Here is a 16,629-nt window from a genome sequence, read left to right as displayed (position 1 = left end):
CTCTTTTGACTACTGTGTTCAGGGGTGTGAGGTCCACACATATACTGGGGGGCTTTCCTGCTGGTCTAGGGATCACTACCATGCCTGAACACCAGTCTGTAGGCTCAGTGACTTTGGAGATAACTCCCATTTCTTCCATTCTGTGCAGCTCATTTGTCACTGCATCTCTGAGGGGAAGAGGAACACGTCTTGGGGCAGATAGGGCTATTGGTACAGCTCCTTGCTCTACCTCGATGTGGTAAGGCTCCTTCAGCACGCCTAAACCTTTGAAAACGTCTGGGTATGCTGCCCTGAAATCTGTCACCGATTCCATTACTGTGCTTACTCTATACACAAGACCCAGAGCCTCACATGCTGGCCTGCTTAGTAGTGGCTGTACTAGACCTGACACAAGGTAGACGTCTTGAGAAACAATGCACCCTTTCACTGCTAGCTGCGCCTCAAAGCAGCCTTTAACATTGAGTGGGCAGCTGCCTGGCCCTAGTAACTTCTTTCTGGGTCTCTGCAGCATACCATCCCTGTCTGGACTGTACAAACCCTCTGGAATAGACGTAACATCCGCCCCTGTGTCGAGTTTAAAATATACATTTTCCCCATTTAACTTGACCTTTTGCACCCCGGGCTGTGACCTCTCAGTCTCTACTTCTCCCAAGAACACACAATCCTTGCTGTCTGTATCTTTCTGATTTTCTGTCACTTCGCATAGTGCTGCAGCTTCACTACTGCGACAGACAGCAGCAAAGTGCCCTTTTTTCTGACATTTTCGACACTCTACCTCTTTGGCTGGACATTCTTTCCATGAGTGTTTGTTCTTGCAACCACAGTGGCCACATTCCTTTTCCCTTTGCTTGATTGGCTTTTGTTCTTTCTTCTGCCACGTCTGCGTTTTCCCACGTTTTGTATTTGTCTGTATTGTGGCAATGCACAATTTTCTGCAAGTTTGTGCACAGCAGCGATGAACGACTCTGTACTTTCACCATCCTGTTGCCGTCTGGAGTTAAACTGTGCTCTTTCAGAAATGTTTTCCTACGTAATGTTTGTCAAATGCATCTCCCATAGCGTACAGGAGTGAGTTAACTTGATACTCGTCTGATTTGTTATCAAGAGCGGTTGCAATGCGAAATATTTCGAACCTTCTGATCCACTTTGGCCATTCGGCAGGATGAGAAAAGTCAAATGTTTCTGGGGGTGTTATTTGTACCGTGGTCGCCATCGTGACGTGTGGATCCCTGGCTTCTTCGTGTTCAGAATCCAAGCTTTCCGGTGCGCCGACATGTGAGGCTCGTGCTCGACCAGGCGCGCACACGTGCACACGCGCCTTGTTGCTAGCGCTGGTAACAGCCTCGGCCACGCTTCACCTGCATGCCGGTCTTGTTTGGGTCACCGATGCGAAAACTTCTCTTGCAAGTTAACTGCACCGTACTGTACTCGAAAATACTGTGGAGACCACTGTTCGCACTGACACCACGTGTAAATGATGACACCGGATGCAGCACGTTCGGGTGATGTTTACCAACTTTACTTCGTAACCCGGAAATTCCCCCACACACAGCCTTATGGGAACAGTAGTCTACCGCCACAGTATCATCAGAGGGTGTACTGCCTGACAGAGGCTCCCGTCTGCGAGATCTCGAACTCCCACCTCAGGCAGAGCTTCAACAGTATTCTGATGGAGACTGGGGACTTTGAGTCCGAATGGACCATGTTCACCACATCCATTGCAAAGGCTGCTGCACTCAGCTGTGGCCACAGGGTGGTTGGGTCCTGTTGTGGTGGTAACTTGCTAACCAGATGGTGGACACTGGAGGTGAAGGGAGTCATCAGGCTGGAAAATGAGTTCTGTTTGGTTTGGTTAGCATGTGGGACTTTGGAGACAGCTGATATGTACTGAGAGGCCAAGCAGAATGCAACCCAGGCAGTAGCTGAAGCAAAAACTGAGATGTGAAAGGTTTGGGAGTTCAGTGAGGCTCTGGAAAAAGGTTTTCAGACTGCCTCAAAGAAATTCTGGCAAACTGTCAGGCGACTCAGGGGGAAAGCAGTGCTCTACCTCCTTTTACCCTCTCGAGGATATTTTAGAGTGAATGGGAATTTGCCCAACCACTCTACATCTTCAGAAGTTTTCTGATGACTCTGCGGTGGTTGGATGCATCAGCAGGGATGATGAGACAGAGTACCGGGCTGTGGTCGACTCCTTTGTCACGTGGTGTGAGCAGAATCATCTGCAGCTCAACGTGGCAAAGACCAAGGAACTGATCGTGGACTTCAGGAAGACCAGGAAACACTTGACCCCTGTTTCAATCCAGGGGGTCAGTGTTGACATTGTGGAGGACTATAAATACCTTGGAGTACACATTGACAATAAACTGGACTGGGCTAAAAACACCACAGCACTTTACAGGAAGGGCCAGAGTCGTCTCTATTTTTTGAGGCGACTGAGGTCCTTCAACATCTGCCAGAAAATGCTGAGGATTTTCTATGAGTCTGTTGTGGCCAGTGCGATCCTCTATGCTGTTGCATGCTGGGGGAGCAGGCTGAGGGTCGCAGATGCCAACAGACTTAATAAACTGATCCGTAAGGCCAGCAATGTTGTGGGGATGGAGCTGGACTCCCTCAAGGTGGTGTCGGAGAGGCGGATGCTGTCCAAGATAAAGACAATGTTGGATAACACCTCCCACCCACTCCATGACACGTTGGTCAGTCACAGGAGCTCGTTCAGTGAGAGACTGAGATTACCGAAAAGCACCACTGAACGACACAGGAAATCATTCCTGCTTGTGGCCATCTCCCTGTACAACGCATCCACTTAACACACTGTTTGCTGCTACAACTACACATGTTTCTTTTCCAAATATTTATTTATAAGTGACTTATGTATGTATGTATATATATGTATATATTGTACTATTCTTAGTTAGCGTATTGTCTGTCTTGTCTTAATGTTGGTTTAAAATGGAGCACTGTAACAAAAAATAATTTCCCCCAGGGATCAATAAAGTATTCTGATTCTGATTCTGATACATGTGTTTTATGGACTTGGAGAAGCCATTTGATCGTGTCCCTCTGAGTAGTCTGTGACAGGTGCTTCAGGACTCTGAGGTGTCTGGCCCATGGCTACAAGCCATTTAGTCATTATGCAACTTTTGCAAGACCTTGGTCTGCATTTCTGGCAATAAGTCAAACTCGTTTCCACTGGGTGTTTGACTCCACCAGGGCTGTCCTTTGTTACAGATTCTGTTAATAATTTTTATGGACAGAATTTCTAGGTGTAGCCATGTGGCAAAAGGCTTTTACATGGGTGGTCTCAGAATCTCGTCTCTGCTTTTTGCAGGTGATGTGGTTCTATTGGCTTCATCGGGTGGTGGCCTCCAGGCCACACTTAAGGCATTAGCAGCTGAGTCTGAAGTGGCAGGAATGAGAATCAGCACCTCCAAGTCTGAGGCTATGGTCCTTAGTCAGAAAAGAGTGGCGTGCCCACTGTGGGTCTGGAACGAGTTGCAGCCTCCAGTGGAGGAGTTTAAGTATCTCAGGGTCTTGTTCACAAGTGAGGTTAGAGGGGAGAATTAGATCGACAGATCAGTGGCCCTGGATAAGTGGAAAAAAATGGATGGATGGATCTGGATTAGCTTGTGATATTTTCATGAAAACACCAATAAGATGTCTATCACTTTTTCTCTTTTAGTTTCTGTAAACATCACACGGCAGACCAGTCCACAATTCAATGCTTTTCAGCATACTTTATTGACTTTATTCCTTACGGTTGCTGTTCACACACACAGCTGCAGCTTTCCAGCCGCCAGCCAATCACACATCACCGCCAACAACAACATCATCCTTCAGGACAGTTCGCTCTTATTGGCAGTGGTGGTGTGGTGTGCCAGCCTCCCTGTAGCCGCGCCATGAACCACGCCCGCCGCAGTTTGATGTGTATTTGTGAAACTATAATGCAAATGTGTAATCTTACTATGCCAATGAGTCCTTCCAAAATTCCTGAATCCAAATATGGATCAACTTCCTCATTATGTTGAACTAGGAACTGCTTTGCTGAGGATGACTTAAATAAGATTATCTCAAACCTCAACTTATGACACTACAACTGTTTGTAGGAGTTGGTTTAAAAAAAACTGGGCTGTGATCACCACACTCATTGTCGTGGTGCCTGTTTTACAATTTTTTGGTTTGAGTAAATGTTTTAAAGCTGTCATAACAAGAACATTTGTCACGGCTCTGGCAGACAATATGTTTTTCTGCGCATACAGTAAACTTAGCATCAGCAGTTCACACAAACAATTCCAAACCATTCATCAGGCCTACTGGTGTTTCACCAGTGTTTGCTCAATCATTTAGTGGGTTCATGATGCAACACAGTCAGACTACTATAGCAGTTGAGTGAAAAGAATACCACGGAGTTCATAATGCTTGTGGCTAATGCACAGGTGGTGCTTTCAGAAATGTTCAGAGAGATAATTAGACTTTAACAAAGAGGATTGTTGGCAAGTGGGCTAACCTGTTCTTTCGCTGCCCTCCTTTTAATGAAAATGTCTTACAGTTAGGTAAGACCTTAAACCTTTAAGCTTCAAACTGAATTGAAGGTGTCACACCAGTGCTTCTGAAGGTTTTTCTGGTATGTTCATTTTTATGAGCTTAAAAACCCAGAAATACAGATCCCACTCATAGCATCAACACACACTAATTACACTTTACTTTCATTTTACTTTCACTTCATGAATTATAATGCTATTTAACCATGGTCACAGCCCTCCTACAGTGCCTCTATGACCCACCAGGGGGCATAACTGTACAATTCCAGTACTACTGTGCTGGCTGGTGGAAAACACAGGTGAAAAATACTTGATTATTGTTTTCTTTCTAACTTATTTTAATAGAAATTCAAAAAAAATCAAAGGTCAAAAAATGGTTGAAAAAATATAAGCAAAATTTCAAGGAAAACATGGACATTTTTTTAACATCAAAAGCTTCTGCTTTTGTTTACATTTCCTATCTAAGGGCAGAATGTATGTACCAAAATCATTAATTTCACTATTAGGTGTTTTAGCGCCTTTTTATGTATTGCAAAATGGTTGCAGTGGTAAACTCGAGAAATATACAAATGCAGTTTGCAGTCTGATAAAAATGTGTGAAAAGGGTTACCGATTAACTGCTGATTGCGGTCTGTGACATCAGTGGGGTTGTGTTGGGGGTAACTGCAGTTCATCCACCATTTGAAACAAGCTGGTTTTGCTCCCTTCTCTTCCAATTTAAGACAATATAGAAAAATCCGTTACACACATTTCGATGTTAAGAAGATTTATTCTCACTGACATCATACAGAGCCAACAGTATAAAGGACGTCTTATTCTGCGTGTTTAACGCATTCTGAAACCTGAGGTTTTGAGTGACTCATGGGTAGTGACGTCTGATGTTGACATCATTATTTGAAACTCTGACCCTGTTTAGTATGAGCATCCACAATTCTAACAATGTTTACTTAACCCTTGTATGGTGTTCGGGTCTGTGAGACCCGTGTTCAGTTTTTTTCAAAAGAAAAATTAAACAATTAATTATTTTTTCACGTGTAAATGTGTTGTGTCTTTCCACTCACTCCACCTGATTATAACTGATTTATTTATAACATTTTATAAAAAAGAAAAACGAGAAGCACATTAATTCATAAATGTGATCTAACAAAGGTAAAGGGAAAAAATTAACCATGTTTGCTGTTCATATGTCTTGTAATTGGGATGAAGTAAACATCTGTTGAGTAATTTAACATAAAATTATTTGATAGTGTTAATTTGGAAAGCCAAAACTCTAGCGGGTCCACCAGACCCATGAACACTGGCTGAGTAACAAAAATACGAACACCACACAAGGGTTAAAATCAGTTCGATTTTATATATATAGTGCCAAGTTTACAACAGTTGCCTCACTTTATATTGTAAGGTATAGACCCTCCAATATGAAAATGAAGAATCAGACAGCCCCCTGTGAGCACTAGGTAACAGTGGGAAAGAGAAACTCTGTTTAAACAGGAAGAAACTTCTGGTAAAACCAGGCTTAATGGGGGGCGGCCATCTGCCATGACCAACTGAGGATGAGGAAAAAGAGAAGAAAGCAGAGAGAGGCAGGACAAAATTCACACTGTGGAAGAAAATGATTAACTAAAGATTAAAAGGAGAGTAAAGACACAGACAGTGACAAGAGGTGAGTGAAGCACAAACACTCGGAGCATCATGGGAAGCTCTCTCAATAGCCTAAGTCTATTGCAGCATGGCTAAGGGAGGGTTCAGGGTTTCATTTGGATATGCTTTTCTAACATTATGAACTTAGCATGTATAAAAAATAATAATATTTATCCCAGCACAAAACCCTGCGGAACCCTGTTAAAAAACTTAAATCTATCAGATATAGGGATGGGAATCGAGAACCAGTTCCCAGCATTTGAAGTCCTTGAACTGTCAGTTGGCTTGTCTATCTATCCTGCTTATCTGTTCCACTTGCACTTGTGGTACAGTCAGCTGATTTAGGTTCATAGTGTCATACTCTGCAGTGTGGATGTGAACATTAATCTTATTTTTATTGCACAAAAGGATGAGAGTGTGATGGTAGATTGGAAACGGCATCCAGGGCAGAAACAACTGCTGCAAACACAAGTTCAGCTCTTTGCAAGCATCTGCATAGACAGCACGCTAATGCTAAGCTAGCCAAGAACCCAGAGTGACGTAAAAGCTGAGTGAATGCTGACCCCAGTCCAGCTGCCAGATCCTGAACTTAAACAGGTAACAAACTGATGAGCAGTTAAGCTTCATTTCTACCTGTTGCTGATGTTTCTAAAGTAGAATCACTGTAGTTTAAAGTTTCTTTGTACTGGTTTTCATTTTGCTTTGTGCTGTCGGTTTTGTATTCATACCTAAATACTAAGAGAAAGATCAAATGTGTGTCCTCATGAGGACTGGTATTTGGATAAGTGTAGCCTATAGGTTTATATTGTTAACTGTTCATTATGAGGCAATTGCTTTTCAGGTCATTTTACAGTAACATGAAAGCAATGTAACAAGTCAATTGATGAATTACGTTTTGCTGTGAGTAATATTGTAACGTATTGCATTACTTTTAAGAAAAATATTCTGTGTGTTATGCATTACTTTTTGAGTAATCACCGCAACAATGACACAGAACAAATAAAAGAAATATCTCGACCTGCACAAACATTTGACCACACAGCATGCAACCGATTTGCACAAATGTGATGTGATATGCTGCTTAGAGATGGTGATGACACTGGAGCCAGTGAGAATGAGTTGAATGAGGTCTACAGGACAAGAACAAAGATACGCTCACTGTCAGAAGCCAACAGAAGATCATTACCTTTACTAGAACTATTTTCTTTGCTATGATGTACTACAGTAAATCTACTTCAAGCATACTTCAACATATGGATGGAGGAAATGAATGTTGTGCCACAGGCTGAGAAGAATATTTATAAAGCAGTTTATTATTTTGTTTTGGACAAAAGCTTATCTAGACATTTCTGAATGCATCAAACTCATTACAATACAAGCAAACAAATCCTAATGTGTGGTCTAAAGCAGGAGAGGAAGAACGATGCAGCTTGCTTTTTTCCAGAGATGTCTCCAGTGTCCCCTGTGGGCTCATTGCTATATCTGTCTCAAAAAGACTTCTGCACCAGTTGAAAGGGAGAAATAACAGAAAACAGTCCAATTCTATGTAATTCAGTTTGAAAAATTAATCTGTCAGGAACATTGTGTGATGATCTGTGATGATCTCATATGGGTTTGTTTACTTTCCAGGTCATCATAAATCACCTCCAATGTTCTACTTTTAGCACTCATTCATATGCATTTGTGCGATGTTCATAATATCGAAATCATACTTTACATGGGACAAAAGTATGAGGGAAGTTACGATCAAGCAGAAAGCATCAACATCAGAAAAGTAACACCAGCATATGAAATCCCCTCTCAGCTGCACAGCATGTGATGCTTTGTGAAACAAGCTGTACTAAATTAGCAAACATCCAAGCCACAGGGAAGGCACAAATACAGCTTTCAGATGACTCACCACAGGAAACAGACAGAAACAGCCTATTGATCCCAGAGGGAGTTGAAACACTGGAAACTTCGGCATTGCACTCAACGTAGTGAGTGCAGTGCAGTTGATAAGGGTCATTGTTAACAACAGGGTCATTCCTATAATTCTTCAGACCATCTGTGGCAAAATGTTTAAAGTTAAATTGCATAATTCTATATTTATGTGCAATAAGTCATCAACAAACATTTTATTCTATACTATTCAGACAAAGATATAAATCTATGTGCTGTTTATCACTTTAATATATAGCAGAATTGAGTAAGAACTCTCATTCGAATAAGTTGTGAATAATAATAATAACAATAATACTACCTTCAGTAATGTCATGACTGACTTATTAATAAATTCAAATTCTGATTTCAGTAAAAACCTAAATATTATTAGTTAACAGAGATATATTCATTAAATGTGATTAAAAGAAATGTAAGATAAATATAAGATTTACTGTATATCACTGACAGTTTTTCTTCTCATACAAAGAGGAACATATGAATGTGGAAGAGTTCAGGACATCTTTCTAGGAGATAACACGACTCATTGTTGCCTCTAAAATGAGGGATCTAATACAAGCCTAAGCTCCATATATCAGGCTTAAAAGGTACTTCTTAGTAATGTGAAGAACTACATGTATAATTTAATATCTATGAAGACATGTGTAATGGGTTTTTCCCATTCGCATAAACACCGATGGTTAATCATCTTTCAAATACTTTCAGAAGGTACAAAGAATCAGATGCTTTAAATTCACTATATTGCTATGAGACTTACTGAGATTAATGAAAAAGCGAAGGAAGAGTAGTTGAAACATATTCATGATTCAAGTCCAAATGATGAAGATTTACAGCCTCACTGCTGAGATGGGAAAAAACAGTGAAAGGACTTTCTTCCTCTATGATTTCACTGGTGCCATCTCGTTAGATGTGAATTCTGCACAGCCTTTCTGACAAGATGTAGGATTTCAGGTTTATTGCGGTCAATGTTCTTCACCTGAGCCCTGCAGCCAGCTTCTCCATTGCAGCCTTGCGTTCTTCTGCCTTCTGCTGTGAACGCCGTAGGACATTCCTCAGCTCCTGAAGGTGGTCCAGGGTGCCCACCAGCTCACCTTTCACAGTTTTCATCTGGCTCTCCAGCATCTGCGTGTGATGGAGGGAGTTTCTCCTGTATCGTCTGCTGGAGCGCACCTTTTCCTCCAGGTCCTCCACTGAGGCAAGCAACATAAAACGATGTCACTGACTGCGATCAGCAGCGAGAATGTTTGTAAGTGAAAATATGAAGTTAGAAAGCCTTGTTTGTAACACTCACCCATGTTCTCCTGGTATCCCAAGCTCTTCGAACCAGACTCCGTCTTCTTGTCCAGCAGATTCTTGGTCTGCTGGAGCATCCTCTCCATCTTGACAAGTTCGGCCGCCTTTGTGTCGCTGTCCCGCCGAATTTTCAGCATCTCCTGCTCCTTCTGAGTCAGTTCACTGTGACACTTACTCATGTTGAGGGCTAAAAGTCTAAATGGCAAGACCCAAAACTGAACACAGAAAAAATGAAGACAACTGAACGGCCAGAAACCTTAGCGAAGACAAGACGCAAGGATGATGGCTATAAAACTGTTTTGATCATCCAATGAAGCACTACTCTTAAAGCCTCTGAAAAGCATAAACTTCTCTTTCTGCTGTGGAAGCACATAAAAGACTGCTTTGTTTGCAGTTTAAAGGCGCTGCTGGTAACATTTGGCTTTTTATAGGCCCAAACCTCAGTACATACCCAGAAGTCATCTGAAAACAGCATCTCTCAGTACACACTGTTACAAACTCCAAGTCATAAGACTGGCTCCAAACAGTCATAAAGAAAAAAATAATAATTTCACAGCCAGTCATTAAAACCCTGCAGTTTTTAATGGGAATAAACAACTGAAACATCTTTCTTTACTAAAGAATAATTGTTGCACTGTTATTAGGTGACAGAAAAAGGCAGTTAATAACATATCATGTAAGCCTAGTGTTTGGTAGTAGGCAGCTTGGTAAAACACCATGAAGAAAGAAGCTCATACAGAAGCTGCAAGTCTTGTTTTATTATTGACTCTAAACATTAGTGTCTATTTAACCTAATTTTTTTTTTGTATTTTGATAATACTTTCATGTCTTTGTCCTGTCTTTCTCCCCTAATCCCCAACCGGTCCCTGAGCCTGGTTCCTGTTAAAATTTCGTTTTTCCTTCCCACTGTCACCAACTTGCTCATAGGGGCTCATATGATTGTATTTTTTCTTTGTATTATTGTACAGTCTTTACCTTAAATATAAAGCACTTTGAGGAAACTGTTGTTGTGATTTGGCGCTATATAAATACAACTGAATTGAACTGAATTGAATTAAATACAAGCTGTCTCCTGATCTTAAAGTCTAGAAGAAACAGGGCAAGTATGTACAGCCCTTGGAAAGGGCTTTCCTTAGAGAGTATATCTTTTCAGACTCTACCTGTAGAGAAAGAAATAGGCTTTTACTTTACATGCAATTCTAAGCATGCACAAACCAAATCAACCAGTCAGTCATAGAACAAATCTCATACACTCCCTTGATTCACCTTCTTTCAATAGCTCTATTAAAAAACCTCATGTTGTATATGAGGCTTCTTGTATAGCATCCTATTTTTGTGAACCCGTGACAGGGCCGTGCTAGTGGTTTCCCAATGTGCCTCGACTCTGTGCTAAATTAGGCTTGCTGTCTTCTGTATTTAATGGAAAGACATAGTTTTAGTATTGATCTTGTCGTCTAATTGTCTGTAGGAAAGTGAATAAGAGGATTTTCCAGATTGTCAGCTGGTAAAAATGTTAGTAAATGGTAATGCTTTGCACGTCTAATCCATAAAGGTGATTGATTTGTTCATTTTACCCATTAAGTTTAAAATAACGACTCTTAAAGCCAGTGTAAAAAAAATAATTTGCAGTGGCCTGAGTATTTTTATCATTTGGGTTACTGACATTGTATTGGGAGAAAGGAACAGTGTAGGATTAAAGGTAATGCTACAAACACTACAAGCATCTTTCTCTGGAACCAAGCAGAAATGATCAGTAGCTACTGATTGCAGTGATTAGAAATAAATGCAGGTTACTTCTTAATCAATATAAAATGTAAAATTTGTTTAATCCTGAGCTTTTATTACTTTGCCACATTTCTCTGCATGGATTATCCTACCTCACAAGCTTTCCACGGCTTCTTTTCTCATTTTGTAGTGTGACTTTCTCTAAAGTCAACGATTTCCTCCAGGGTGGCTACATGCATAGATACTAACAAAAGATTTATTTTTAAACACAAACCGTGAGCCTCATGAAACACCAGTGCTGTAATGTACAACCAGCATCTTTTCAGAATTAGGATCAGACGTGCATTTTGATAACAGTGTTTTAATGAATAAATCTCCATTAGATGTGAACTAATCAAACATTGTGACTGGGTTTCAGCTGTGTGCTTGTTTATTTGTTTGTTTTTTCTTCACATTTAACAAGCCTTAATTTATTAGCTGTGTGACTCAGTTACAAAGTAATAAAACAAGAGATACCATTGAATGAGTCACATTTATATTTATTATAACAAGAACACATTGCCACTCTGAAAAATATAAACTCTTGGATGTTTTTCAAGTAGAAAAAAAAAAACTTCTTCCCTCAGGCCAACCGAGTTAGACAAGTGACTCATAATAGGTCACTGTGTTAAAATGTCAGTGAATAAGCTGGTGTACTTTGATCAACAATGAACCCTTGTGCTCTTGAAAGCGTTCAAAAAATGCACACAGAATCACAGCCTGCTCAACATTAACATGAACTGGATAAAGGGAAGCAAATGGATGGATAAGCCAGATCTGTCTTTGTGGATTTGTTTTTATATCTGAAAGAGAGACAGAGACAATGTCAGAATTGATCAAATGAGCGCATGGTAATTAGTAATATTCATTTGTATAAAGAACTGTGAACACAGCGAGGACACTTTAAATAATGGTTTTATTAATTAAAATAGAGATATTGTTTATTTACTTTCTAGTTACTGTTTACTTACTACATAGAATCCCATAATTACCCTTCTGCATTTCACAATCTAATTTTAGCCTAGTAATTGTGACTTAATTTGTGACTCTGAACAGAAATGGCCTTTGCTAATCCTGCCATACTTATCCACCTAAATCTGCTCTCAACAATCCCATTTGTTAGAAGTTGCTTCTAAAAAATATCCACATCAGAGACTGAGACATAGAAGGGCCACTGTGTTTCACCACCTCATTTCACATGCAGGCACAACTTGAAAACATTAGTCATCACATTTACATAAAAGTCACTTGCAGTGATGCACACCATCTGTTATGTAATTTTAAGCTATACCAGCATGTTATTATAAATGCTGCTCCAGAAATAATTCCCCATATGGCATGTATAAAATAATCTCAGGAAATTCTCAAACACTTCAAATCACAAAATACTGAATGATTAAACCATCTGGGAGGTTTTATGAAGGGAAGTGTATGGTGGTTTTATTGTAGGTTCAGTGCTTAAATGTACCCAAACACATCCCACGATATGTGCTGAATTTCATTGTGCCGATGAAGATAAACAATTGCAGCCCTTTCATACAATCGGCTTCTTCAGTAGAAGCCCTCTGAGCTTTGGCAAACAGTATATGCATTTAAAGCAGTGGTTCTCAGACTCTCACCTGGGGTCTGAAGGCACGGACAACAAAGCAAAAAACATGGATTAAAAATAGGCTGATCTGGCAGGGAGCACTCCTACTGTTTAGTGTAATTGTATTGCAAGAATGACAGATTAAGATACTCTATATTGAAGCCTCCACCTCTAATAATACATTTGCCTAACATGAAAAAGATCCCTGGTTTGAGAGCAGGAGGAGAACGGGTCAAAAGCTTGTGTACTCCTAGTGCTGATCCCAAGCCCAGGTAAATCAGAGGGTTGCATCAGGAGATGCATCCAGTGTAAAATCTGTGCCAAATCAAACATGTAGATTCACCTGCTGTGGCGACCCCTTAGAAAATAAGGCACCAGCTGAAAGTAGTTATTTGTGTTATTAACATATCAAAGTTTCACATTCATACAAGGATGGAGAAGATGGAGTCGAAGGAAGAAAAAGAAGAAGATTTATGGATGCTGTGATGGAGGACACGGAGAGAGTTTGTGTGTCAGAAGAGGATGTTATTAATGAGATGGAGGCCGATGATTCACTGTTGGGATCCTTGCTGGTGTAGCTGCTGCGTGTTACTTATTACTTAATTATTTATTTATTTTTTAAATATAGTAAATGCTGTTTAACTTACACCATGAAGTGATACATTGAATGCATGAATATGATTTATGAATGGAAGCAAAAAAGAGTGCTAAGCTTGTTTGTTTAAATTCACCCCAAGCTTTCGTTTACTCTTGGTGATAAAAATTTCTATATGTGGGTTGGAAAAAGTTTAAATACCACTGAAAGGCAGAGAGAGTTTCAGAAATAAAGATGGGCAAAGGTTCACCAATCTACAAAAAACTGCATGTCAAGTTATGGAATAATTTCAGAATAATATTGCTCAGTGTAAAAATTCAAACCTTTTTTAATATGTCATTCATGTTATCATCGAAAAGAAATATCTATGGATTTCTCCACAGATCTCGAGAAATCTCTGTGTGGAAAAAATTAGGCCAGAAATCAGTATTGAATTCCTGTGATTTTCAGGCCATCAGGTGGCATGGCATTAAAACAGGCATAATTATATTGTATTTATTGCACATTTGAAAAGACACCATTAATCCTGTAAAGTACATATGGGTTTTATAGCAACATATGCTTCCATGTCTTTCTCGGGGAAGTCCTTGCATTTTTCGCCAGTTCATTGCTAATCTGTTACAGTACAACAGCATGGCTTTGTAGTGGAAGAGTCCAGGTGCTAAATGGTCTACCTGCAGTCCAGATCTTGTAGCCTCATGCAGTTCATATGTTTCACATCAGAATGGAACAACATTTCTCTCCCAAAAGTTCAGCAGCTGGTGTCTTCAGTTCCCATATTTTTTTACCTACTATTGCAAACCACTCTGTTTTTATTTATAGTTTACAGTGTCACAAAATTTTTGTAACTGGAGTTAAAGAATAACTTAAGGCTTAACTCATTGTATTTGTTCTAAATATCATAAGGTCTAATAAAAGGGGAAAAGAAATATCTTTTAAATGCTATAACAATACTAAAACAGCTTGGTATAGAAGTAGGGCATATTTTGTATGTTGATTGTAATGGGAGAACAAGTCTCCCAGAGCATCAATGTATCTCATTCAACTATAGGATCTTCTTTCTTTTTTAAAATCTTTTAAATCAAGAACAACTTCCTCCCCTCCTCCATATAAATCATATCAAAAGTTCAGAATTGGATAGGTTGTGTTTGTGCCACTGAAAAACAGTTAAGTTTTGATTAGAGAGCTTTATATTTTTTTCTAAAAAGTGTAACTCAAATAAATAATAATAGAAAATAGCATAGGTCTGTCTACGCTGGCGTCTCTTCCCAGTTGCAAAACCTTTAAAGTCAGGCGACCAGCCTTGAACAACAGCCCAAGAAAGAGCAGCAGAGCACATACAGTGGGGCAAAAAAGTATTTAGTCAGCCACCGATTGTGCAAGTTCCCCCACCTAAAATGATGACAGAGGTCAGTAATTTGCACCAGAGGTACACTTCAACTGTGAGAGACAGAATGTGAAAAAATAATCCATGAATCCACATGGTAGGATTTGTAAAGAATTTATTCGTAAATCAGGGTGGAAAATAAGTATTTGGTCAATAACAAAAATACAACTCAATACTTTGTAACATAACCTTTGTTGGCAATAACAGAGGTCAAACGTTTACTATAGGTCTTTACCAGGTTTGCACACACAGTAGCTGGTATTTTGGCCCATTCCTCCATGCAGATCTTCTCGAGAGCAGTGATGTTTTGGGGCTGTCGCCGAGCAACACGGACTTTCAACTCCCGCCACAGATTTTCTATGGGGTTGAGGTCTGGAGACTGGCTAGGCCACTCCAGGACTTTCAAATGCTTCTTACGGAGCCACTCCTTTGTTGCCCGGGCGGTGTGTTTTGGATCATTGTCATGTTGGAAGACCCAGCCTCGTTTCATCTTCAAAGTTCTCACTGATGGAAGGAGGTTTTGGCTCAAAATCTCACGATACATGGCCCCATTCATTCTGTCCTTAACACGGATCAGTCGTCCTGTCCCCTTGGCAGAAAAACAGCCCCATAGCATGATGTTTCCACCCCCATGCTTCACAGTAGGTATGGTGTTCTTGGGATGCAACTCAGTATTCTTCGTCCTCCAAACACGACGAGTTGAGTTTATACCAAAAAGTTCTACTTTGGTTTCATCTGACCACATGACATTCTCCCAATCCTCTGCTGTATCATCCATGTGCTCTCTGGTAAACTTCAGACGGGCCTGGACATGCACTGGCTTCAGCAGCGGGACACGTCTGGCACTGCGGGATTTGATTCCCTGCCGTTGTAGTGTGTTACTGATGGTGACCTTTGTTACTTTGGTCCCAGCTCTCTGCAGGTCATTCACCAGGTCCCCCCGTGTGGTTCTGGGATCTTTGCTCACCGTTCTCATGGTCATTTTGACCCCACGGGATGAGATCTTGCGTGGAGCCCCAGATCGAGGGAGATTATCAGTGGTCTTGTATGTCTTCCATTTTCTGATGATTGCTCCCACAGTTGATTTTTTCACACCAAGCTGCTTGCCTATTGTAGATTCACTCTTCCCAGTCTGGTGCAGGTCTACAATACTTTTCCTGGTGTCCTTCGAAAGCTCTTTGGTCTTGGCCATGGCGGAGTTTGGAGTCTGACTGTTTGAGGCTGTGGACAGGTGTCTTTTATACAGATGATGAGTTCAAACAGGTGCCATTCATACAGGTAACGAGTGGGGGACAGAAAAGCTTCTTACAGAAGACGTTACAGGTCTGTGAGAGCCAGAGATTTTCCTTGTTTGAGGTGACCAAATACTTATTTTCCACCCTGATTTACGAATAAATTCTTTACAAATCCTACCATGTGGATTCATGGATTTTTTTTTCACATTCTGTGTCTCACAGTTGAAGTGTACCTCTGGTGCAAATTACTGACCTCTGTCATCATTTTAAGTGGGGGAACTTGCACAATCGGTGGCTGACTAAATACTTTTTTGCCCCACTGTACTTTGATTTTTCGCTACCAAACAGAAAACCAAATTGAGCCCATGAGAGAGAAGATAAGACATTACATTAATATTATGGTGTACATCAAAAGGCTGAGATTGCAGTTATTTTTCATTTTTGTGCCCAGTACTGCACAGTTGCAGAAACATTGATTTTATTAACAATTTTATTAACATTTGAAGCACAGCACTGAATGGGAATCTTTAATGCTACAGCAGTCTTAGTCATTATGTCCTTTTGTTGGACAAATCTGGAAACCACATTACACACATCTAGAAAAGTCGAAATAAACTGTCTATCTAATGTCTAAATATGTTGTTACA

At 40.3% G+C, this 16,629-nt stretch overlaps 1 protein-coding gene across 1 annotated transcript; it reads right to left on the bottom strand.

Annotated features, from left to right (window-relative positions):
- Nucleotides 1–7,465: 7,465 nt before the first annotated feature.
- On the bottom strand, nt 7,466–9,824 carry LOC309700295 (uncharacterized protein). Its single transcript, XM_082523782.1, has 2 exons — nt 9,412–9,824; nt 7,466–9,310 (listed from the first exon to the last, which is right to left on the bottom strand). Exons 1-2 carry the CDS (start codon nt 9,590–9,592, stop codon nt 9,093–9,095), a joined length of 399 nt encoding a protein of 132 aa, XP_082379908.1. The 5' UTR covers nt 9,593–9,824; the 3' UTR covers nt 7,466–9,092.
- Nucleotides 9,825–16,629: the final 6,805 nt, after the last annotated feature.

The sequence above is a fragment of the Aulonocara stuartgranti genome, assembly GCF_965226115.1.
Source record: "Aulonocara stuartgranti genome assembly, chromosome: 23".
Classification (NCBI taxonomy): Eukaryota; Metazoa; Chordata; class Actinopteri; order Cichliformes; family Cichlidae; genus Aulonocara; species Aulonocara stuartgranti.
Note: the sequence above shows the minus strand (reverse complement) of the source record. Positions and strands in the feature narration are given on the sequence as shown.